General features: G+C 31.9%; 5 protein-coding genes across 7 annotated transcripts in view; 2 read left to right on the forward strand and 3 right to left on the reverse strand.

The window, feature by feature from the left end:
• Positions 1-112: 112 nt before the first annotated feature.
• Positions 113-1821, reverse strand: LOC107364906 (putative cytochrome P450 49a1). Its single transcript, XM_015932351.3, has one exon. The coding sequence runs from the start codon at positions 1819-1821 to the stop codon at positions 253-255; it is 1569 nt and encodes a 522-aa protein (XP_015787837.1). The 3' UTR covers positions 113-252.
• On the reverse strand, positions 113-5135 carry LOC107364905 (putative cytochrome P450 49a1). The gene is made up of 3 exons (XM_089269408.1): positions 4873-5135; positions 4311-4673; positions 113-4221 (listed from the first exon to the last, which is right to left on the reverse strand). The coding sequence occupies exon 3, from the start codon at positions 4212-4214 to the stop codon at positions 2646-2648; it is 1569 nt and encodes a 522-aa protein (XP_089125534.1). The 5' UTR covers positions 4215-4221; positions 4311-4673; positions 4873-5135; the 3' UTR covers positions 113-2645.
• A 125-nt stretch (positions 5136-5260) lies between these two features.
• On the forward strand, positions 5261-7045 carry LOC107364909 (U8 snoRNA-decapping enzyme). The gene is made up of 2 exons (XM_015932355.3): positions 5261-5988; positions 6071-7045. Exons 1-2 carry the CDS (start codon positions 5298-5300, stop codon positions 6169-6171), a joined length of 792 nt encoding a protein of 263 aa, XP_015787841.1. The 5' UTR covers positions 5261-5297; the 3' UTR covers positions 6172-7045.
• LOC107364908 (uncharacterized) lies at positions 6623-9476 on the reverse strand. Of its 2 annotated transcripts, XM_015932354.3 has the most exons (5): positions 7794-9476; positions 7296-7382; positions 7153-7221; positions 7040-7085; positions 6623-6974 (listed from the first exon to the last, which is right to left on the reverse strand). In XM_015932354.3, the coding sequence occupies exons 1-5, from the start codon at positions 8703-8705 to the stop codon at positions 6904-6906; spliced, it is 1185 nt and encodes a 394-aa protein (XP_015787840.1). In that variant the 5' UTR covers positions 8706-9476; the 3' UTR covers positions 6623-6903. The 2 variants fall into 2 exon arrangements, with proteins under 2 accessions (XP_015787840.1, XP_089125535.1); XM_089269409.1 differs by having other exon boundaries at positions 6623-7085; positions 7794-9473.
• A 1342-nt stretch (positions 9477-10818) lies between these two features.
• The window catches only part of LOC107365040 (protein turtle-like), a 54036-nt gene continuing 40737 nt past the window's right edge, over positions 10819-24117 (forward strand). For both annotated transcript variants that reach the window (XM_015932510.3, XM_015932509.3), the window contains exon 1: positions 10819-11840. In XM_015932510.3, the coding sequence (XP_015787996.1) occupies positions 11303-11840 (538 nt within the window). In that variant the 5' untranslated portion in view covers positions 10819-11302. The remainder of the gene's footprint in view (positions 11841-24117) is intronic.

Genomic DNA, 24117 nt, shown 5'->3' on the forward strand with positions numbered 1-24117 from the left:
AGACAGAGAAGAAGGTATCTTTCTCTAGCCTTACGTTGCCTAGTAACTACTGCCGTTTGAAGCAACTTAAGAGACAGATTACTGTAATTTTAAAAATAATAACACAACACAATAACGGATTTACCGATGTTTAATGATCTTGAATTGTAATGTTTCCAAATATATTCATTGACAACATTTACAGAAATACAAAAACAGTGTTTGAAATTTTCCAAATAATTATTATTGATAATGTATAACATTGAGAGAGATTCACTTTTGTCTTTCATTAAAAGTAAATGTCATCTTATTGTCTGGATATGAAATTATCTTAAATGATAACGGCAACTCAGTGTGTTTGGCCGTTACTTTGAAATTGTAAATTATTTTACTCAATAAGGATAGAGTTTCTAATTCAGCAATGCGTCGACCGATACACATTCGTGGTCCATGTCCAAATGGCAACACAGCAAAAGGATGGGCTTTAATTTCTTCTCGACTTTCTCTAGCCCATCGATCTGGTTTGAAGCTTAAAGGATCACTGAAGTAGTCTGGCCGATGGCCGACAGTATAATGATTTAAAATCAAATAATTATGAGCAGGGATTGAATACCCAGATAGAGCGATGGGCTCCCGATTAATACGACTTGAAATTGGTACAACTGGTGTAAGTCTAGAGGTTTCTTTGATGCAAGCCTTTAGGAAAGTCAAGTTTGATAATTGATCTGAATCAAGATTACCATTTCCATTGGATAAATCCATTATTTCTCGATAGACTCTCTCCTGGAAATTAGAATGGTTAGCCAAATGATGTAAAGTATATAAAATCAAATGAGCTGTCGTATCGATTCCAGCATAAAACATATCCATTGTCATCGTAACAGCATCTTCAGGTGTACAATCAGGTCGGCTTAAGAAAAGTTCAAGTACACTGACATCATCTTCAGCATTTTTCGCAGGTTCAGATGCTAATTGCTTTATTTTATCTTGAACAAATTCAAAAACCATTGTTGTAAATTCGTCGTTTATTTGTATGAAACGTTTCCATTTCTTTCCAAAAGGTCTATTAATAAAGCGCCATAGGAAAGATTCATTGAGAGTAGCTTCTAAATGAAACAACTCGCTAACAGAGGCAACTATATTCCGTTGTGTAGTACCATAATCACTTAAACAATTTAATCTTTTATCAAGCGCAATAAAAGCAATTGACTCCAAAGTATATCGATATAACTCTGGACCAAGGTCGGCTATTTCCAGTGTTTTTTCATCTCTGGATTGGCGAATTACATTGATCATTTCATCAGCAATTGAAGAAATCGAGTTGCTATAATTACTAATAACTCTTGGTTGTAATAAGACTGGTTGAATCTTGGAACGAAAAGTATGCCAATCTTTACCATTTAAGATCAATAGGCCAAGAGCTTTGTAGACATCAGGTCTTATTTTACGATAAATTCCGAGGGAATCAAAGCCTCCTCGAACTGGAAATCTACCATCGGATCTGTAAACCTTTTCAATATCATCAGCATCACTCAGCCAAAAGGCGAAGTCAACAGGATCATTTAGAGCCCTCAAGTCTTCTTTATAAATCGGTCCTAATTTATAATAATTTTTCTCGGCAGATTCATGCATTTTAGCTAGATCAAAACCACCAAGTGCTGGAATATGTTGAATAAGTGCGCCAATGTATGGTATTTTTGATGAAGAAGGCACATCACTAACAGATTTGAGATCAGAAACAGCAATACTGGCTAGTTTCCTCACTGCTATATTGAAACCTCCATTTCGTAATGGATACGAATATAGCTGACGACCCAAGTATGACACTGATTTCAAAACCATTTTAAATCTATCATATGAACGTGAGAAGCAACAAAACTTAATAACATAATAAACTATCAAAAGCTTGGTTATTGTATTAATAGCTAATAGATAATAGTTACGCAAGGAAGCAAAAATCCTTCACTTCTAGGAAAACAGCTTACACTCGCAAGGTTATCAAGTTTTACTTCATAATTTCTCTGGAAAAGATATCGAAACTAAGTCAGACTTGGTACAATGGACTCGTGTTCAAGAGCTAATGATAAATTATATAATTAAATAATGATAATTAAATACTCGTCTTAATTTTCGTTTTCAGTACTTCTTGTTGCTTGTTACGCCGCTGGTCACAGAATCAGTTTCTAAAGATGTTGTTGAAGTTACGTCGACAAAATCATTTTTAAATGTTTTCCTTTTGATTCTTTGAATTAATGTTGGAATATTTCGAAATCCATTGACTATGGGAAAAGTTAATTTTCTAGATTAAGACGAGTTAGCCTTTTTGATTCCTGTTCAATTGAAGTAAGAACACAATCTACATCAGCTGTTCCATCTTCCTGGATAAACTGAGTCCACTATGTCTCCACTCTTTTATTGAAACTTAATCACATGGATTTTGAATGATTTGTCACATGTTTTGTTGATGATGATTTTTATATCTTTTTTATAGTAATCTTCATGCCATACAGATACATTATAAACAATTGATTACAAGAGTGCCATTCCTTCATAGAATCATTCTACATGTATTAGAATGCATTAAAATTTAGTAGGATAATTTTATGAATTAATAACTCTTGACTTGAAATTAATATAATATTTCACATTATATTCTTTGACAATCATTATCTCTGTCTTTCATTAAAAGTAAATGTCATCTTATTGTCTGGATATGAAATTATCTTCAATGATAGAGGCAATTCAGTATGTTTGGCCGTTACTTTGAAATTGTAAATTATTTTACTCAATAAGGATAGAGTTTCTAATTCAGCAATTCGTCGACCGATACACATTCGTGGTCCATGTCCAAATGGTAACACAGCGAACAGATGAGCTTTAATTTCTTCTCGGCTTTTCCTAGCCCATCGATCTGGTTTAAAACTTAAAGGATCAGTAAAATAGTCTGGCCGATGATGAACAGTATAATGATTTAAAATCAAAAAACTGCGTGCAGGGATTGCATAACCAGATAACGCGATTGGTTCCTGACTAATACGCATTAAAATCGGTACAACTGGTGTAAGTCTAGAGGTTTCTTTGATACAAGCCTTTAGAAAAGTTAAATTTGATAATTGTTCTGAATCAAGGTGACCAGTTCCATTGGATAAATCCATTATTTCTTGATAGACTCTCTCCTGGAAATCAGAGTGATTAGCCAAATGATGTAAAGTAAACAAAATCAAATGAGCTGTCGTATCGATTCCAGCATAAAACATATCCATTGTCATCGTAACAGCATCTTCAGGTGTACAATCAGGTCGACTTAAGAAAAGTTCAAGAACGCTGACATCATCTTCAGGATTTTTAACAGGTTCAGATGCTAATTGCTTTATTTTTTCTTGAACAAATTCAAAAACCATTGATGTAAATTCATCGTTAATTTGCATGAATCGTTTCCAATTTTTTCCATAAGGTCTACCAATAATACGCCATAGGAAAGATTCATTGAGAGTAGCTTCTAAATGAAACAACTCTTTAACAGAGGCAACTATATTCCGTTGTGTAGTACCATAATCACTCAAACAATTTAATCTTTTATCAAGTGCAATAAAAGCAATTGACTCCAAAGTATATCGATATAACTCTGGACCAAGGTCAGCTATTTCCAATGTCTTTTCATCTCTTGATTGGCGTATTACATTGATCATTTCATCAGCAATTGAAGAAATCGAGTTACTATAATTACTAATAACTCTTGGTTGTAATAAGACTGGTTGAATTTTTGAACGAAAAGTATGCCAATCTTTACCATTTAAGATTAAAAGACCTAGAGCTTTATAGACATCAGGTCGCGTTTTACGATAAACAGCAAGAGAATCAAAGCCTCCTCTTATCGGAAATTTACCTCCAGATCTGTAAACCTTTTCAATATCATCAGCATCACTAAGCCAAAAGGCGAAGTCCCCCGGAGCATTTAGAGCCCTTAAGTCTTCTTTATAAATCGGGCCTAATTTATAATAATTTTTCTCGGCAAATTCATGTACTTTAGCAATATCATAACCACCAAGAGCTGGAACATAATGATGCATTGAGCCAACGTATGGTATTTTTGATAAAGAAGGCACATCACTAAAAGGCTTAAGATCAGTTGCAGCAATATTAGTTAATTTCCTTACTGCTGTATTGAAACTTCCATTTTGGACTTGATACGAAGTTAGCTGACGACCCAAGTATGACACTGATTTCGAAGCCATTTTAAATCTATCAAATGAACGCAAGAAACAATGTAAATGAATAACATAAATAAACCATAGAAAGCTTTGTTATTGCAACTAAAAAGTAATACTTACGCAACAAAGTAAAGAAACCTTCACTTCTATGGAAGGAGCTCTTATGCTCTCACAAGGATATCCAGTTTTGCTCTGCGATTTCTGGAGACGTAAATATTCAAACTGCATTAGGCTTGATAAATGTTTATTTTTCAAGGAACTACTCGTATTATGAATGAATATTCAACTTGATCTACGATTTCAGCATTTTTCGTTACTTTCTTCACTATTGTCACCAAATTAGTTTGTAAAGACGATGATAAAGTTACTTCGAGAAAATCTTTGTTTAGTAAGGTTAACTTCCTCACTGTATTGAAACTTCGTACTGGACACGAAGTTAGCTGAAGACCCAAGTAGGACACTGATTTTGAAGCCATATTAAATCTGAAAAACATTAATAAACCATGGAAAGCGAGATTATTTCAACCAATAACAAAATAGTTACAGTTACAAAGTAAAAATCTTTCACTTCTAGGAAAGGTGGTTTCATGCTGGCACAAGGATATCCAGTTTAGCTTTAAATTTCTCTGGAAAAAGATCGAAACTGCACCAGACTTGATACATTGTTTCTTTGTCAAAATACCATTCAAATAATAATTAAAAAACTCGTTCCAATTTTCGTTTCCAGTTTTTTGTTGCATGTTCCACCATCGTTCAACAGCGCATCGAAATGGTCACTAACTAACATCAATCTTTGAATCAGTCTTTGTTCGATTTATTCCACCTCAACCTTCTTCTTCATCAACACGTATTTTGTATCATCGTTGGTCAATCAGCATATTGATAAATGGGTTAATAACAACACAGCCAGTGAACTTTATTTCGTGTTTACATTTTTATTCAATTTAAACTTTACGCCACCTATGTCTTGAAAAATAAACCTCTTGTCTCTCCATGACAATTGGAAGTTGTTGCTACACTTTGGTAACCAAGGGCTACCAAACCATCTGATCTCAATGAAATTCAACTATTATTCACATTGCCACGTTTAAATCAGAATAAATTCTCATGTTACTGGCTACTTTAGTTCCCAAGTTGATTGGTTTTCGTGCTTGTATTCCCCGTACATTATCTGCGACGTTATCCTCATCGTCTTCTTCTTCTGGTTCCACAACATCACTCAATGAAATGTCACTTCGATCTTTAACATTAGATGAAGCCTTACAGTTAACTGACCCGTCAGGTAATATTCATGCAGCTCATTGTCTACTTTACTGTAAAACAGTTGATGGCGATGTGGAAGGCATGTTTGGTTTGTGCCAGGTTCGATTTGATGGTCAACTAGGCTTTCCTGGTGGGGTTATTAAATCGGAAGAATTAAGTTCTGTTAGTGGTATGATCGCTGGATTACAAAGAGAGCTTGAAGAAGAGATTAATTTTTTCGTTCAATCAAGTGAATCCGATCCAGATGGTACCAATGGATTCCAACATGTCTCGACTTACATTGATGATTCTATTCAAGCTAGCAAATCACCCCTTCGTGTCAACATTTATCATTTTTTCATTAAACAAATCAGTGAACAAGAATTTAAGCAATGTGAAGCCCAACATGTTCAATCAACCCATTTCCCACTCGAATCGTTGGGTATTTTTCGTGTACCCATGATTGACCCAGATAATTGCAAAGAAACGACAATTTTCAAATATTACAAGAAAAGAGGAACTTTTCTTGTTAATTTTTTTAAACACTACTTCGCAGGTAAATGTATTAAATTATCAATTTAACAAATCCAACTTATCTAATTAATTTATCTCTTTTGTTTCCATTTCCATATATCTAGGAATCGGCAAAAATCAACTTTATGATTCTCTGGTTCATCTTGATTGTTTAACACCAAATTATTTGGCACAACTGGAACCATATATCCGAAAGTGTGTCTAAGAACGAGCTTACTAATTGTCTTTATCCATTCATATCAATCAATCAAAACTGAAGCCTACCATTTCCATTGACCGTTGTCATTACCAATATCACAGTATCGTCCTTACATATTGTCCAAGTGTCCGCTCTTATTTTCCTGTTACACTATTTTCAGCCTTTATTAATCAACTCGTTGCCATTAATTTAATCATAAACATCATCGAAATTATTTAAATTTGGGAGATTGATTCAACATTTGGCCATTTATTGAGTTACTTGATAACAACAAAGCAATACAGATTACCAAAAAACAAAGCGAAGTCTTTTTGAATGGCATTGTCAAATAAAACCAATTTAATTGTAATTTTAGATTGATAACAAAAAGACATTGGCACTTCTGAGTTGCGGATGTAGTAACATTGTAAAAAAGGATGTTCTACATCTTTCAACCAAGTGTATTTTTGCTGAGAAAATGAATCATTCACTAAATGTACAAGACGATATCTTGATTGATTGACATTTTCCAAGTTTGGGCATTCTGATTAGACAACAAATTGATCAACAAATCTCACCAACAAGCAAAGAAGTTATTTCATTTTCATAATGAAAAAGAAACTGATTGGATTCCGAAGTGTCCAGACAACGCATTTAAAAAGGAAAGTCTTCCTTTTCCAATGTCAACCATCCAATGACCCGAAAATCATGATACCAACTAATCTATTGAATGTTCCGTTAGAAGTGAAAGTCTTATGATTAATCAATGTATTCCGATTCAATCGAATGGATCAATTCTTTTTCCACTTCATCATACGATTCCACTTTAGCTGAAAAGTCGAAAAAAAACAAAATTTCTGAATATAATTGTAATGAAACAATGTATTGAATTTACTTTTAATCGGCCTGTCCATCTCTTTACATATCATATCTTCAATAGTCTAGAAATAGAGAAGAGGAAAAATTAATGAATATAAATATCGTTTAAATTGTCAGCAATTAATTTACCTCAAATTTATCTTCCTGATCAGCGTTTTTGCTACTCTCGTCCAATATTGGATTGAAATTATCAATTTCCTAGAAAATAAAACATTTGCTTATTGACCATAAAAAATGAGTAAAGCCTAAACAATCAATCATTTAACAATTACCTTCACTGAATCACTAGCAGAGTCATCAGTTTTGATTAAAGAGTCCATTGATCTATTACCATAATCAGATTTACTTCCACTATTAAACTGGTAAACAAGATACAAATGAAAAGGAAAACAAAAAGTGAATCGTAATGACAAATCAATAAAAATGAACATTAAAAAGGATCAATACAAGATGATTAACCTGACAACAAATTAATGAAAGTTTAATAATTCAATTATACGTCAATAAAGACTGTATCAATTTAAAAGCAACATCAATACGAACCAGAAAAGTTCAAAGATTGAAATAGAAAAAAAATGCCAATTTTTCCATTGAAAACAAAACCTAAACCTAAAGTCACAATACAAAGTAACCCAACCTAACCCAACTCAATGGATGCAAGTTGAACTCAACCTTTAAGCCTAAAAAAGCATTAATTTTAAACAAATTAATGATGTTTCAATGATTAAATAAAATCTATTTTGATAATCATTTAAAAATGGTTAACTCACCCTTTCATCAGTCGACTCAATGTTACCAAGACTTCGTCCTCGTCTCCATTTGTAAGGCGATGGAGTCAACAAATCGTCCGATTCCGAAAGCAACTTGTCAATCTCAAAGATTACTTGATCAGTTTCCTTTTTACCATCAATATCAAGTGTAACCTCATCTTCACTCTGCTTAACATCATTAACTTGATTCGCATCAACACTACTAATCAACTTGGAACATTTTTCATTTTCTTTGAAATCTTTATCCATCAATGAGATTCTATTAATCAGTTGATGATGATGTAACTTTAATGGATTCCTTTCACCTTTTGAGCGATAATGTTCTTGTTGTCTGTCTTGATGAGCAAAGCTATTATTTAAACCATTAATAGATGATAAAGACAGGGATGAAGGTGATAATGAAGGTGATGAAGGAGTTGATAAAGGTGTTGTTGGTGTTGTTGTTAATAAAATGGAACTAGAATTACAGTCGATTCTCGAGTTGATCACTGAATCAGTAAATGAACAATTTTTGTTGGTTGCATGAACAGAACTAGAGTTGTTTAAAAAGTGTAAAATTTCGTTCATCTCTTTATCATTTCCATTTCCATTTAAATGATCTCTATTCACACTATTGACTCTGTTGTTTCGATTATTATTATTAGATTCAATGTTGCTCAAAATATTGACATTCACCATGTCAGGTGAAGACAACAATTGACTTGGTAATAAATGTTGAAAGGCAGGGGATGATGACATGGAAGATGAAAATGTTGATCTATTAGTTTCAGGATAAGTTGAGCTTGCTTGTTCGTGTGAATGTTCAACCAATAATTCACTTGAATAATTTTTATTTGAACCAAACAACAGTTGAGGACCATTTTCAGTCACGGAAATTGATTTAAATTCATCTTTACTCGAACCAAGTCCCATGTTTAGAGTTGAACATGATGACAATAAGCACAACACACAATTGAAACACTTCGACGAAACGAAAAGAAAAAATTTCCAACAAATTCAAATCGAATTTCACTTTTCAAAATTCTATTCCAAACAACTGGGAGTGAATATCCAAGCTGGGAGTAAAATATGACTGGGAGTGAAAATCGTTGGGAGGCAAAATTATGATGTATGCAAGATTAAAATTTATGAGAAAAAATCGAAAAAAATTTCACAAAATTTCGAATTTCAAATTCCATAATTTTCCGAAAACTGAGAGTGAAAATCGTTGGGGGGCAAGATAAATTGATGAGAAACAATTCCAAAAAATTTCGAATTCCGAATTCTACAATTTTAACCGGAAAACTGGGAGTGAATATCCAAGCTGGGAGTGAGAATTCTGAAGACTGGGAGTGAATATCGTGGGAGTAATGGTCAGAGTCGAGAAGCCGAACAGTGAAATTTATCACTCAGTTGAACCATGGAAAAACATAGTTGTCATGGAATTGGAATAATTAAATTTTCATTTTTATTCCTTTTCTTGATTGATTGATGTTTTTGTTGCTTTAAAAATGTTGACTCACACAGTAAAAGTAATGTTTTTTTGCTCTGATACTTGGATTGTTAATCGTTTGTTTTCAATATCCTCCAATAAAATGCTTAATAATGCACTAACTGGGAGGTTAAAATAGCTGTTGATGTTTCAATGAAATTTAATTTTTATTTCTTTCGTGTAAAGCTTTTCTCTGGTCTCAACAAATCGGAAGACAAGTTATAATACAAGTGAAAAAGGGTTGACTGTCAATAGATATTTTTATTTGTTCATTTTTTACTTTATAGTTGAATTGAGAGTTGGCCAAAGTTATGAGTTATTAGGGATATAAAGAGAAATGGTGAAAGAATACAAGTTATTGATGTTTCCATAGAAATAAATTTATCACGAAAAGAAACTGAAACTAATCATTTGTGGATTACATTTTGAAATGTAAAAAATAAGGTTAAGGGAATGATATAATTGATGGTTCACTTTGTTTGGACATCAATCAATTAATTCACTTTCAATAGTTTTCCTTAACAATTGAATTGTGTCAATGGTTATCGCTCGATACAAGGTTAGAAATGCAAAGCAAATCCTTTAGTCATTTTACTTTCTGCAACAATAAAATTCAACTTGTCAATGGTTCATTTCAATATAATAAATTTCCATTCGCAAAAAATGAAGTCTCAATGAATCGACAAAATAAAATTCTGTTTTTTTTCCTGATTTCAGTTTAAAACCTTTCCACTTCAAATTTCATTTCATCAAAACTTTATGAAAGCTCAACTTTTCTAGATAATTTTCAGCTCGATTTATGAAGTATTGTTCTGAAGAAAAATGTCGTAGCTTTAGATTGAAAGGTTGTAAAAGTCTTGATTGTCAATTTACTCTTCAGAATTTTCGACCGAAAATTATCTTTTGTTTCCTACTAGAACGAACGGTTGATCGTTCGCAGCTATTTGACACAAGTCGTTAGGACAAACACAATTAACAGGCCAAAAGAATCTTGATTCTCTTCGAGTTTAGTTGAGATCAGACTGCGAACTGTTGGTATGATTTTCAATGACTTTTATTTGCTAGTCTAAAGAAATGTTCAATAGTCAGCGAATCGAAGCTTTATATGAAGTTAAAAATCTCTATCGAACTGATTCATGAATTTTTGGAGAGTTGCTGATTCATCGAGAAAAGGTCTGCAACAAGAAATTTGAAATGAAACCAGAAAATAATATTCATTCCTGTTATGAGCAGAAAAGGTAGTGACATCTATTTGACGAAAAGTATGATGAATTTCAATGAAATTTATCTAATTTCGTTGAGAATTTTCACCCTTATCTTTACGAATTGAAAGCTTATTGAGAGTGATCAACTAAGCACGTTTGAAAATTTTGACCTCAAGTGCCACTGTTTCAACAGATAAACTGACTTTTGTTGATGCAGAGCTGATTGTTACTAGAAGCCTCAGATGGCAGCAGATTCATTTCATTCTTGAATTGAAACAAATTTTGTCCTTGCATGGCTCATTCATCTCATGTGTATGAGCAGCAAGAGTAAACAAAATGAAATACAAAACTTGCTCAGTGTTGAGATAAACTTTGAGTTGCCTTTTTTTACACCCAATAATGATCTTCATTTCAATCTCAAGTTTCACAGTTTAAAAATAAGTTTACAAATTGCAAGAATAATTCAAGGGTCAAAGTGGAAATATTAACTGGACAAGTGTTTTCCAAGTTTCAAGCGAAAGCATCGTTAATTGTGCAAAATGAATCTCCTAATGATAACCCGATTAATCGACAGCAAATCAACCATTTGATCGAGGACGAGTTTCATTGCAATTATTGTTACCTTCAAGTGACCAAAGTGTTTCAACGTAAACAATTCGATGAAACAAATTTTGTGCAACATTAAGAGTTGACCATTTACTTGATTAAAAATGTAATTGCAGTTTAACGGTTGTACAGATTGTTAATCAAGTTGTACAAGATTAACCCTTGTTAATTGTTTGTCTTGATCAGTGTGTTTGGTGAGTTTGTTCAACACTCTATTTAAGGTGAAAATGTTTAATGTTTCAATGGATCAGTTTATCAGCTTAACTGCCTTGATTTTCCTTGTCCTTATCCGCAAATCAATATCATCATCATCACCATCTTCATTACCATCTTCATCATCATCAACCTCTTCAACATCAACATCAACATCATCATTAATCACTTCTTCCCTTTCAAGTTCAACTTTATCCTCAGACATCTCTGGGTCCAAGTATAAAGCCTTAATTGGAGGTAAAATTGAATTACCTTGTAACGTTTCAACATCGACCAATAACGATGCTGTGACTACCATCTTTTGGTATAAAGGTGATACCCAAGGTTCACCCATTTACACGGTTGATGCCCGCAACTCTAGCACCAACCTTGACTCAGCCAACAGGTTTACCAGTGAATACTTGAAAGGCCGAGTTTCCTTCAACATTTCCGTCCAATTTGCATTCCTCATCATCTCACCGGTTCGAGAAGAAGACAATGGGGCATATCGATGTCGTGTCGACTTTAGATGGTCACGAACCGTCAACACACTCGTCTACCTCGAAGTTATTGGTGAGTTCATCTCAGACTAACACCATTTCATCAGGTTGAGTAACAATAAATGTCACCCAGAATTCATCAAATACAAGTCAAGAAATAAAGGACCTTGACCTTGAAATATAGCAAATAAGTATTCGCAAAATTTTCATAGATTTTTCAAGTCTCTAAGTCACTCAGAGGCCGAGTAATAGACGTTTAACATCGGTAAAATTAGCTGAAACGCCCTGTATTTTTCGAAATGTTCTGTTCTTAAAGTTGAAATGCTTTGAAAACTAGGTAAATGATACCAACTAAATAAGGTGCAATCATGATACTGGAAAATCTGATGCAAAGTTTATTTTGCAACAAATCATCAGTTAATCATCATTTACTAAAACGAGATAAGAAAATGTTGAAACACTAAGAGTTTACCAAGAAGCATTAGTAAACTTGACTCATGACTAGACTAATCAGAGGTGATTTGATGCCTAACCTAACCAAACCTAACCTAAAAATAAACTCTTACAAAGCTTTGTAAAAAGTCTGACTCAAGGAACTTAGTCTTTATGAAAACTGATTAACAGATAGACTGACGATGTTACTTTGATGACTAAAGTTGATTTCATTTTTTTATCGATCCAAGGTCTAAACTTGTCATAAGTCAATCAAATCTTTTCTTGTCACATTGAATCATTCAAAGTTTATAGTCTTGAGCATTTCAATTAAAATGTCTCCAAATTTAAATTCAACTCGACAACAAACAAAATGTTGATCCAAATTGAAAGAAAGCAAATTCATTGAATTTCATTTATTTATTACTTCTTTACAAAGATCAAACCTATTGCTACATTTGTTGCATCCAACCTCATATCTATCAATATCAATGTGTAATTCAATTAAATTTTGGTTCATTTACTATTAACTTTACATTCAGTACAATTCAAAGCTTATTACAGTGCAACATAGTTGAACCTTGACTTTGCTTGTTACTCTTTTCCTTTACTCGTGTGCTCAGTATAACTCAATATTACGATAGCATTTCTTGCTCTTGATTTTCATTAAAAGTTAAAAAACACTTTGTAATGTTGTGAGTGGCATTCAAGTGAAAAGCACATGAAAAAACATTGGAATAAAAGTTTCATGATCTTTTCAGAGTTACATCATGTCTATATATATATATTTTATCTGCAACTAGGTAAAGAGTAAAACTCAATTTCAACTGTTTTTCCTCATTCTTTTAGCCTTTCAAAGTTCACCAAATCATCTGGTTAAATCAATCTAGTCAGGTTATCAGAGAATTTCAGGAAAATGAAATTCTCTTTTTGGCTTGACAAGCAAAATGAATCTAATGACAACAAACTTGAAACTCTTGAAATGTTGGTCAAGTTTTAATCAAACAATTTTGCATTTATCATGACAATTGAAAATACATTCAAGTGCTGATTTCAATTGGAATGAATATTTTGACCTAATTTTCATCATTTCAATTACAATTGAAAAAAAGGTGCAACTTTATTCGATTTAATCAAATTCAGTTTATGCTACTCAATGAAGGATCAACTGAATAATTTTCCTGGCTTCATGGGTGCCTGGTGTCCATACATGTTGAAAGTGTTCACCATTAATCTGGGTGAAAATGGAAAAGAGATTTTGATGGACTTTGAGTGGTGAGATGTTTGGTCAATAACAATAATGTGTAATTGGAAGTAAGCAGGGTAAAAATGTATAGGTAAATAAATATCATCATGTTGTTGAAAAAAAAGATGCTGGATGAAATGATAATAATGGGAATGTGAGGGATGGAAGGGAAGCTTCATGACAAGTTGATACGTTAATGTACCGTGTGATAAGGTATTTGTTTGATTGAGTTGAGATGAGAATTGTGTGTGAAGGAAATTATATTCATGATGAGAAGAAAGAGAAAAGTTTTATATTGAAGATAAAGAGAAAGACTGGGAGTGAAAGAAAGGAAAAAGAATAGAATATCCAGGAAATTAGCAAATCACAGGGAAAACTGTATAAATATTATTCTCAACAATCGACCAGCAATTAAATTCAACAAGAATATTGACCAAGAAATGACATTACCATCTTATTTCAATATCGAAACTCTTTGGAAACAATTTATTCTCTACTTTTATTTACATTTATCAAATTTTCACTCTCAGCTGAATGGGTCGAATTCAAGTTTATTCACTTTAGAGATAAGATCACATCGATCGACTTAAACAACCTTGATTAATAGAGCAAAATTACTTTAATATTAAATATTTTATCGACTGACGGGGATTGAATTAGTACTCTTTGATCTAAAGATGAAAATGAGAGATACAGGGAGTGAATTCAGAGAATTTGATATTTTTGTATTGTTAAAAATTAATCTGACATAAACACCATCTTGACTCACTAAGATCATGGTCTTCAATAAGCACAATGGTAACGACATTTATGAGTTTTGCATTACGAATGCTCACATGAGCTCTGGGAGTTACATACCATATTTGCAATTGCAGTTTGACCGAGCAGCTCTAGGTCTCTCCCTCAGCAGTGACACAAGGCTTGACTAAGCCCGAGTTAATTCCTGAATCGGTTACACTGCTAAGGGACTCGAACCCATGACATCTAGTTGGAAGCCAGACATCATAGCCACAGGACTCGATCCTTTTCCATGCCTTCACTTACCAAACCTTTAACTACTCGGCTAACGATTGTTAATATAAATAAATTACTATTTGGTCTACATTATTGTTGAACCAGTATTAACATTTTTGCTTGAATGGAAATATTAAAAACTTTAGACTGAAAAAAGAAATTATTATAATGGAAATCAAATATTAATAACTGATTAAATGATTGCGTGGGTGGATAAGTAGTTTTGTCTTGTGTTTCTTCAGTGTTTAGCTTAAATTTTTTAGCCCAAAGTAAAGCTCAAAGTGTTTTAGCTCGAACTGATTACGCCAACGTTCATTCAACTTAAACCTTTTTTGGATGAATTGATGAATAGTACTGGGAGTATTTTCAATATTTATAGACTATGATTAGATAACATGATTCGCAGTTAAATCATCATGTAGGTGTTATAGCCTTTTGATGAATTTTGACTTCATTAGTCATCATGATAGAACTTTTCAATTGAATTTCTTGATGGACTCAAATCATTTTACCTTTGATAATCTTGATCAAGATCTTCAGATAGCAGAGAATCCACCATTTCCAATGTAACAATATAACAGGGAGTAAATTTGCTGGATAACTTTTCTTGGGAGTGAGTTGAAGTTCTTGAAAGAAATATTTCTTTATGACTTTTCACTCACATTGAAATTGATGACATCACAATACACATTGGATAATAAAGAAATGTAAATTTTTCCAGAAAACCCAAAGTAATCATTTTAAAAGGAAAAGTAAAATTTTCTCCAAACAACTCCGAGTGAATCAAGTTTCAACTGAAAACTGCATAAATACAGAAACGAATGTCGATGAATCAAGATTTGTCCAATCATAATGCTTTTCCCGTGAAACTCAAAGTATTGAATTTAAACAATGATTCCAAGAAGATATTTCATTGACATAAAAGTTGAACGAACTGGCAAGTTGACAAAAGGAGTTTGACCAAAAGTTAAACCAATGATATTGGTAAGCAACTCGACTTAAACAGTTTCACCAAAAGAGCAAATGCTTTTGCCTTTTCACATTTTATTTACTTATCTTTATAAAAATCAAGTTAACAGCACTTGGAAGGTTGACATTTTTTCCAAGTTGAATGTTTGACAGCTTTTTTGTTCAACATGGTCAAGTGAGTGGGTCACATGAAATACAGGGGAAATATCAACACTTTGATAAATAGATTAAAAGAAAGCTGAGTAAACTGAATGATGAAAAAAAAGAGGAAGAAACAAGAAGAAAGGAAAATATCAAAACTAAATATCATTTCTCTTAACACTATTATTAGATTATCTCAATCATATTTCATTTCAATTCCAACACTTTATTGGCTTTCATTTGATCTCATTTCCAGCAACTATTGATGACGGCCAATTGTAACACTCTTCAGTCAAATTATCCTTGAAATGATGAGTTGCTATTTAATTGCTTTTCTTGATCAGAGAAAAAAAAACTTTCAATTTAATTCGATTCCATGAAAAAAGATTTTTTCAATTCAACTGTTTATCTTCATGAAAAGCATGAGAATCGTTTATCAACACTCAATATCCATAAACATGCAAATTCATGATAAATATTGCAACTCATATTGGCATGAATTGTTGATGCAAAATAAATATCCATGTCAGTCCTTTTCTTCGAATTTTTTCTTTTCGTTTTTTTCTTGCAACTTTAATCACTCCTCGGAGGCTTTTCTCACTTCGACTATTGCTCGACTCATTTCATGTTTTCCTTTAATCTTGATACGAATTCGTTGCCTTTGTTTTCAAGTGTGCAAAAGCGAGCTTAAAACTCGAATGAAAAATGTAAACTTTGCAAAACTAAATTCGATTCGTTTTTCATTCTTTTGTTCGTTTCGTTTCTAAACAATTTATCTCATTGATATTGACTTTGAATAGTGTGCAAATTGATTTGTTTCCCTTGATTTTCTTTCTTTTACTTCTTTTTTCCCATCATTTCTTGAACATTACACTTCTTGCTGTTCGAGTTTGTTGATGCTCCATGAACAGGAATCAAAGGTTTTCCCTGTTAAGTGGATTCGCTTGTATTCAAATGTACATTTTTATTGGAAAGATGAAGTTGAATAAAAGTGTGTTAAGGATCACAAGTTTGATGGAAACAATTTTGACAGAAGAAAAATATTTTCAAACTTCTAAATCCATTTCATGTTCATGTTCACCTTCAATCTGCATCTTTTTCCAATCATGTTAGTTTACTCTCTAGTCTAGCATTGAGAGTAAAAAAGTTACATTTCAAAGCATTTCAAATGGAGCATTTCCTTGAAAATTATGGTTTTCATCAAAAGACGTAAATTCAAAACTTATTGAGCTTTAAAAGCATTTAGATGAAGCTCATTTAGCAACTCAAATTTTTAGAGAAATCAAAGTTTTCGATCGCGATAAATAAAGTTATCGATGTTCGAGTTTTTAAGTTTTTGCAGTTTCGTTGAACATTTCTTTGTTAGAATGTTGAACGATTTGGAATGTTTTTAGATTCGAATTTTTCGGAATTTCGTGATATTCTATGATAATTTTTCTTCTCTTATTTTCATTGTAAATAATTTTACGAAATTCTTTAAACAAGTAAACATGATGTTATCATTATTAAGGCAATTTCGTATGTTGATCATTATTGATCATTGTTGATGAACCAGACGATTGAAACAATATTTAACTTGAGCGAAGAGAGAAAAAAGTTTCAATGAATTTCATCTTGTTCAACAACTAGAATAATTCAATTTTGTTTAACCATTTTACTCGTTTAATGACTATTACAACTGATTCCATCAAGTAACATGATAGCTTAACTCTTCTTATCATTTCGTTTACTTTTTTCCTTCAAATTTTCAAAAATTCTGTTTATTTTTAAGATCATCATTAAAGGTTGAACTTTTTTCTTGAACAGCAAAAAAAGGTTGAAAACAAGTTCAACACAAAACATGAAGAAAACAAAAAATCAAAATCAATCAAAACCTAACTTCTTTATTCAATATTTAATGAATATTTCAAAGCTGAAACATTCAAATAAGACATTAAAAGCACAACTTGAAATTGGATTGCATCTTTGAAAGGCTTTCGAGTAATTTGACTCTTTCCAGCTCATCGACAGGTTAACCTTTGGAATCGAGTTGATGATGAGAAATGAACAAAATGAAGTAGAAAAAGAAGAAAAAAAAGAAGAAAAAAAATTCTATTCAGTCTCGACTCGCAACACTTTTGTTACCTTTAAAGTTGATCCAATGTTCACCAATAAACAAGCAACAAAATAGGTGTCTTGAGAGTTTCATGATGCGAAGAAAAAGAAAAGATTTTTTCAACGAAAAGAACAAAACATTTCAGAATAGAAATGATAACATGAATCTCATGGAACAAGAATGAAGGAAGAGTGCAAAAAAGACGAGAAAAGAACGTTCTTATTCTGTGAATTTTCCAGGCAAAATATCATGGTTATAATGATGGAGAATATTTTCTCTTAGAAAAACTCTTTCATCTCAAAGGATGAATTTTTGTGCTGATGAAAGAAGAAGCAAACGAATCAAACATTTACCTGAAAAGAGTAAAATCAATGATTCGTTTTTAACCTTCTTTTCAATTTTCATTGCAAAAGAATTGAATCAAAATTCTGTTTTCCTTCAAGTTCCGTTATCGATTAACCAAGTTTTTGCTCATGGATTTGCATGTTTATCAATGTTAATTTACAGTCATCTTTCATGGTGAACAATCACAAGTAAACAAATGATCTGTCATTTGGTTAACCTTGCAATATTAAACTCATAATCATTTGTTGTTATTTATTGTTGCTTTTGGTTAAACTTTCACTTTTATTGATTCGAGTTGAGGCAAGTTATCAATTATAATGTTACATTTGGTTAAAGTTTACATGTTTTGGGTTGCCTTTTGTTTTGGTAAATGTGCTTTTGGTTAACTTTAATTGAGTTTCACTTATTACATTATTTTGAGATTTATTACATTCGCAGGATTGTTGCGTATTTCAACGGAAATTGTGTTTATTTGATGATATTTTACATTGCGGTTCAGTTTAATTTTACATTTAACTCTTGGTTTCTCTCTTTTTTCCTGTTAAGGTTGCAATGAAAAATGCAATTTAAAATTTTGACTCGCTTTTCATCTTCACTATTCAAGGTTCATGAGAATATGAGAAAATACCGGAAAAATTGCATGAATCATTATTATCACTATTTTCTCATAAAGTTATCAACCAAATGGATTGCAAATTGCGTGAAAATCAAATAATGCGATAAAGCAACTTTTACAAATTGAAATGTCGGTTTGCCAAAATTTTGCTGTTCATTATTCACTATTTTGCTTGGTTCGAGTTTGGGAACTTTTGTTTACAAGCAATTTTTTAATGGATGAAGAATTGAATTTTCATTTTCCTTTCAATTCATACTTGTCATGTTTATATCATTCATGGATAGAAGAGTTTAGTTAAACATTTTCAAATGAGGAAACTGATTGTTGGATTTAGTTGGCATTGAAAGGTTTTTAATTTCGAGCTTAGAACTCTTACTGGCGAATCTAAAGCCGAATTCAATGTTCGATTCGATGTTTTGAAACACAAATGTTTAGAAGAGATGAAATGAAAAGATCGTAATGAATAATGTTTGAGAAAAGGTTAAAATTGTAAAAGAATGTGAAAATTGAGGAAGAGTAAATTAATGTTGCAATAAAGTTTCAACCGAGAAAAGCGAACAAAGTTGAACTACTTTTTTTGGTGTCACTTGATTCTTTAGTTGAACATCCTACATGTTATTAAACTTTATTCAATTATGTGTGTAAAATGGTAAACACAGTTGAACTTTAAACTTGGTTCGAATAAAAAATGAACATTTCCCGTTCTCTATTCACTTTCACCATCATCATAATCATCATTCCCTGTTAATATTGTTGTTTGTTAACAATGAAATTGCAATCATTTCGAAAGAAAAGAGTGAACAATTGTAAACAATTTGCGTCTCATTCAAGTTTAACCAAATTCATGTTTATCATTAGATCAATGAAAAGTAATCTTTAGTCTACTCGCTTGAAAGTAAAATATTCAATCTGCAAAACGATCAATTTAATGAGGAAAACGTTTGCTGGTCAAAGGGATCGATTGAAATTGCGATAATTGTATGGTTAAACTGTTACAATTAACTCTGTGATTTGAATGTAAATTGCAATCTTTAAACCAATTTAATTCAACTTTTAAACTGAAACACGCCAAGCGTAACAAATAAGGTTCAACCTTTGCAGCCTTTACTTGCTTCAAGTTTGGTGATTAATGATTTTTCAGGTGAAATTGGTCACTTTTTGATTTCTCGTTTTCATCAAAATCTATTTCTCTCTATTAAAGTTCAACTCGAAGGCATGTAAAAGTGTTGTTTTGTTACTTATTCAACGTTTCACTATTAGTCTAAATGAATTTGAAAATTCCTTCATCTCATAGACTTGGAAAGTAATGAGAAAAAATCGAAACCAAAGTATTCGAATGACGAATGTTTTGAAAATTATTTAGAATCGACTTATTTTTCAAGCTTGTCTGATGCTCATGAAAAGTTGGAACATGAAACATGATTTATAAAACAAGAAGAACATGGAATGAATCTTCTTTAAAAATTAAAAAAAGAAGTAAAATTGAATGAAAAAATGTATTTCGAAGCAACGAAAGTCACTCACGGAATTTTCTCATATTTTTGTTTCAACCATTTCATTCTTTCTACTCTTTTCCCTGAAAGTTGCACCGAATGGAAAACATCACATTTCTATTGTTATCTTTTCATTCATTTTCATTACCATTATCATTATGGTTTTCATTATTCAACTACAATAGCAGTCACACAGCATCAAACGGCCAACCCATAAGCAAATGTTGAGGTATTTTAAAATTTCATGAAATCCAATTCGAATGGAAAAAGAAGAAAAAAGAAGCAAAAAAGGAAGAAAAGGATAAAAGTAACGGCAAAAAATTGAAATTAATGCTCGGAATTAAAGCGAAAAAAAGTGAGAATAAAATGCTGATCAGGAAAAATGATGAAAGAATCAAGAGATAAAGTTGATAGAAAGAAAAATGTTATGAAAAGAAGAAGCAAAAAAGTTTGGTTAATAAAATAGTTCATGAGATAAGGAAAGAAAATGCAAAATTAAAATTTAATTTTCTCATTTTATTTATTGACAAGGGATTTTTGAACTCCCAGGGTTAAAGATATAAAGTTGTTGATAAAAGGTTCGATGAATTTTGAATAGCAAATTACATGGTGAAATGAAAAGGAATAAAATTTGTAGAAAATTAAATGTCTCATTTATTTATCAAAATAAAGTTGAGTTTCGATGAAATGGATTAGAATCAGATTGGAGCGTTTTTTATCCAGAAAAGTTTCATTCCAAAAAAAGCAAAAGTAAAGTTTCAAAATCGATGGAAATTTGCAATCTTCTCAATGGCAATGGCCATCAACGGCTTTTGCCGTTTGGAAAAACAATCGACTTTTGGATAAGTAGAGACTTTTGTATCTCATTGAGAGTGAAACTACAGATAAACATGGAGAAGTTTCAGCTTGGAAAGATAATGATGATGATGATTGAATGAATTTATGACAAGTTTTGAATCTTGTCAGATAAGAGTAGATCTGTGCTTGGCATTTCTAATCAGAGTGTGCATAAAGGCATGAAAAAATGGTTCCTTTTGGTTAATGGAAACTGTTGCAAAATGAAAACAGAGAAAAAAAGATAAAAAAGAGCAAATTATCATCATGAATATTAACATGAAAAAAGAGAAAAGTGAGTGTAAAAAAAGCATGAAAATCAATAAACAAGTGATAAAGAGCTGGTTCTTGGGTTTTGCATGATTTGCCAGTTCAACTCATTTAGTGATAATTTTCTGGTCTAATTTATTGCCTCTAATCACGAACAATGATAAAGTCACCAAAGAACGAAAAACTTTTGGAATTTTCGAATAAATGCATTTTTTTCTGCAATGAGACTTGTCTACATGATCAACCGATACACGATGTCTGTATTTGCATGGAGCTTTCGTTTTGAAATATTCTTTGCATTACTTTTCGTGAAAATAAAAATTCCATTTTTTCGAGTTTCGATGAAAGTGGCAACTTTTCCGTTTCACTTGTTTCTCTTGATGTTAACTTTGATTTATTTCATTTCAACTCATCATGATGTTATCATGCAAAAAGGAAGAGACAAAAGTGTTGAAGACGATGAGATAAAGATTTGTAAAATAATGAGCTTTGAAAAAAGGAAGAAGAAGAAGAAAGAAAGAAAAATTGTTTTGTTGATAAACGACTCATGGAGTGGCTTAATGAAACTGAGCAATTATCTTGAAAATCCTGAATCACCTGAGAAAAGGAAAGGGAAGAATGATTTGGAAGAGAGGAAGAGAGGAATGAAAAAGATGGGCTTGATGATGATGAAGCTAAAGACTCTTGGAATCTAATAATTTTTCCCTTCCCGTTCCAGTAACTGTACCCAATAGATTAACCTGTAAATCTGAATTTAATGGTGATTGCTGCAATTGGATTGGGTTAAACATAAAGGTTAACTTTTTTGTTCGTCTTCCATTAAAAGTAAAGATTAACAATTTGAATCATTTTATTATCATCTCAATGGAAGTGACTTGAAGGTAAAACTACTTTGACTCCCTTGACATAAATTAATTCTCAAAGAGAACAGCCAACAGCATGGAAATAAAATTTCGTTGCAACGATCGATTCGATGAAAAGTAAAAATTCATTTCTTTCTTTTGCTCCTCTCATTTTATGGGTCAATTTAGCAACTGTTGAAGTATCACTAGACGAGTAACTTCAGGAGTAGAGTTTCACTATTTCCATCTCTCAATGATTCCAGCTTTGATTAATTGTTCTACAATCCTTGTCAATCCATGTTTCCATGCTTAAACATATCAGAGTTTCGCAACAATGTGAATGGACAAAAGAAATTGTCGATCCATCATTGCCTCGAAAAAAAACCAACATTAAATTTATCGTAGTTTGTTCCAACATCTTTTCATGTTGAAAACTTGACCAAATTTATCGCAATTCTTTGCACGAAAACTTGAGTTTTTTTGTCAGTCAGTTTCAAATTTTCCAGCAATTTTCATTCATATAAAAGGGAGAATCAATAAATGTTTCAACCTCGAAAAACTTACAACTGCAAAAAAATTTCAAGTTCGTTGTTGGAAGTTGTCTCTCGAAATCTCTCGCTTTTTGTTGTAATGACGGACACCCGATATGTTATGATGATTACATGATGCCATCAATCTTATGTTAAACGTTAATCATTTTTGCCTAAATTTATTATTCATTAGCATAATCGTGATTAGATTCAGTAATTGAATTCACCAAGTTGACCAAAAAAGTAATAGCAAACCTCTTGAGACACTTTAACCTAGAGCCACGCACTTGATCGGTTATTAAATAAGGAAAGTCTTGCCTCACATTGATTCGTCCAAAGACATTTTTCTGGCAACAATTTTTTCAGCAAACAATTTTCCAGCCATTTAACCATCAAAACAATTTCATGTCACAATTTAGCCAATTAACAATCAAAATGACTAATTGGATTCGCTTGGATGCTGTTGACATGAACAGATTGGCACGTTGGCTTCACAGTTTTCACTTTCTTTTCCCTCTCAAGGAGCCAACTCAGCAAATTGAATAATCTGATTCATCGTTTATAGTCAACCAAAGTCTCAAACAAACTTGTTAAAACATATGAAAATGAAAACAGAAAAGAGAATTATCATGAGAAATTGAAATGACAAAAGTCGAATAATTTATTCTTTATTGAATCTTGGAATGCAAATTGATTAGAAGAATAGAAAATTGCAGAATTGAATCGCTATTGAATATTTGAATAGCAAATGCTAAGTTTTGTGAATTGGCAACAAATCGTTGAAAGACAAACGAAACAAAAGTGAAAATATTATCAACCTTTAGTGTTGAACGAGGAAAAAAATGAAAAGTTTCATTGAAAAATAATCATCCAATTGGAATATTGAATGGATAAAAGTGATTTTCATGAAATTGCATGAAACTGGTAAACTGTCAAAAGCATTTGCATGATTATTGGAAAAGTGTTAAACGATTTTACTTTTAAAATGAAAATTTCAAGCCTTGACATGAAAGAAGAAAAGAAGCGAAAAAAATCATAAATTGTCAACATTAACCCAATTATAATTGAACTTTTATTCCTGAATCTTTTCCAATTGTTTACATTTCATCATGAAATGAGAAAATGATGAGAATTTTTTCTTTCTTCTTTAATTCAATTTCTGTCAAACATTTATTATAATTAGAGGTTCAAGTATTTACAGTGTAATTGCATGGAGATAATGTCTTTTTAAAAGTTTACTTTGGTTTGAACGGTATCATGAAACCAACAATTTTGAGGAAAAATCAAATTCTTCGAGGTTCAGTAAAGGTTGATTTTTTGTGTTTTTTCCTTTGATGGAATTTCTTTGCTTTCATTTTCATTCTCAAATGATTAGTTCCAGTATTGATGGATGTTGATTGATTGTCGGATTTCACTTTTAAGTTTCGAATCAAAAGTTGAACTTGCTTTTTGTTGGTAAACTTCGAGGCAAAACAAGGAGACGAAAAGGATTTTGAACATTGGTCTGTAATTTTTATCAATGA

This window comes from Tetranychus urticae, chromosome 3 (genome assembly GCF_039701765.1).
Source record: "Tetranychus urticae isolate SD_2017Ah chromosome 3, NJAU_TeUrti_SD_1.0, whole genome shotgun sequence".
Taxonomy (NCBI): Eukaryota; Metazoa; Arthropoda; class Arachnida; order Trombidiformes; family Tetranychidae; genus Tetranychus; species Tetranychus urticae.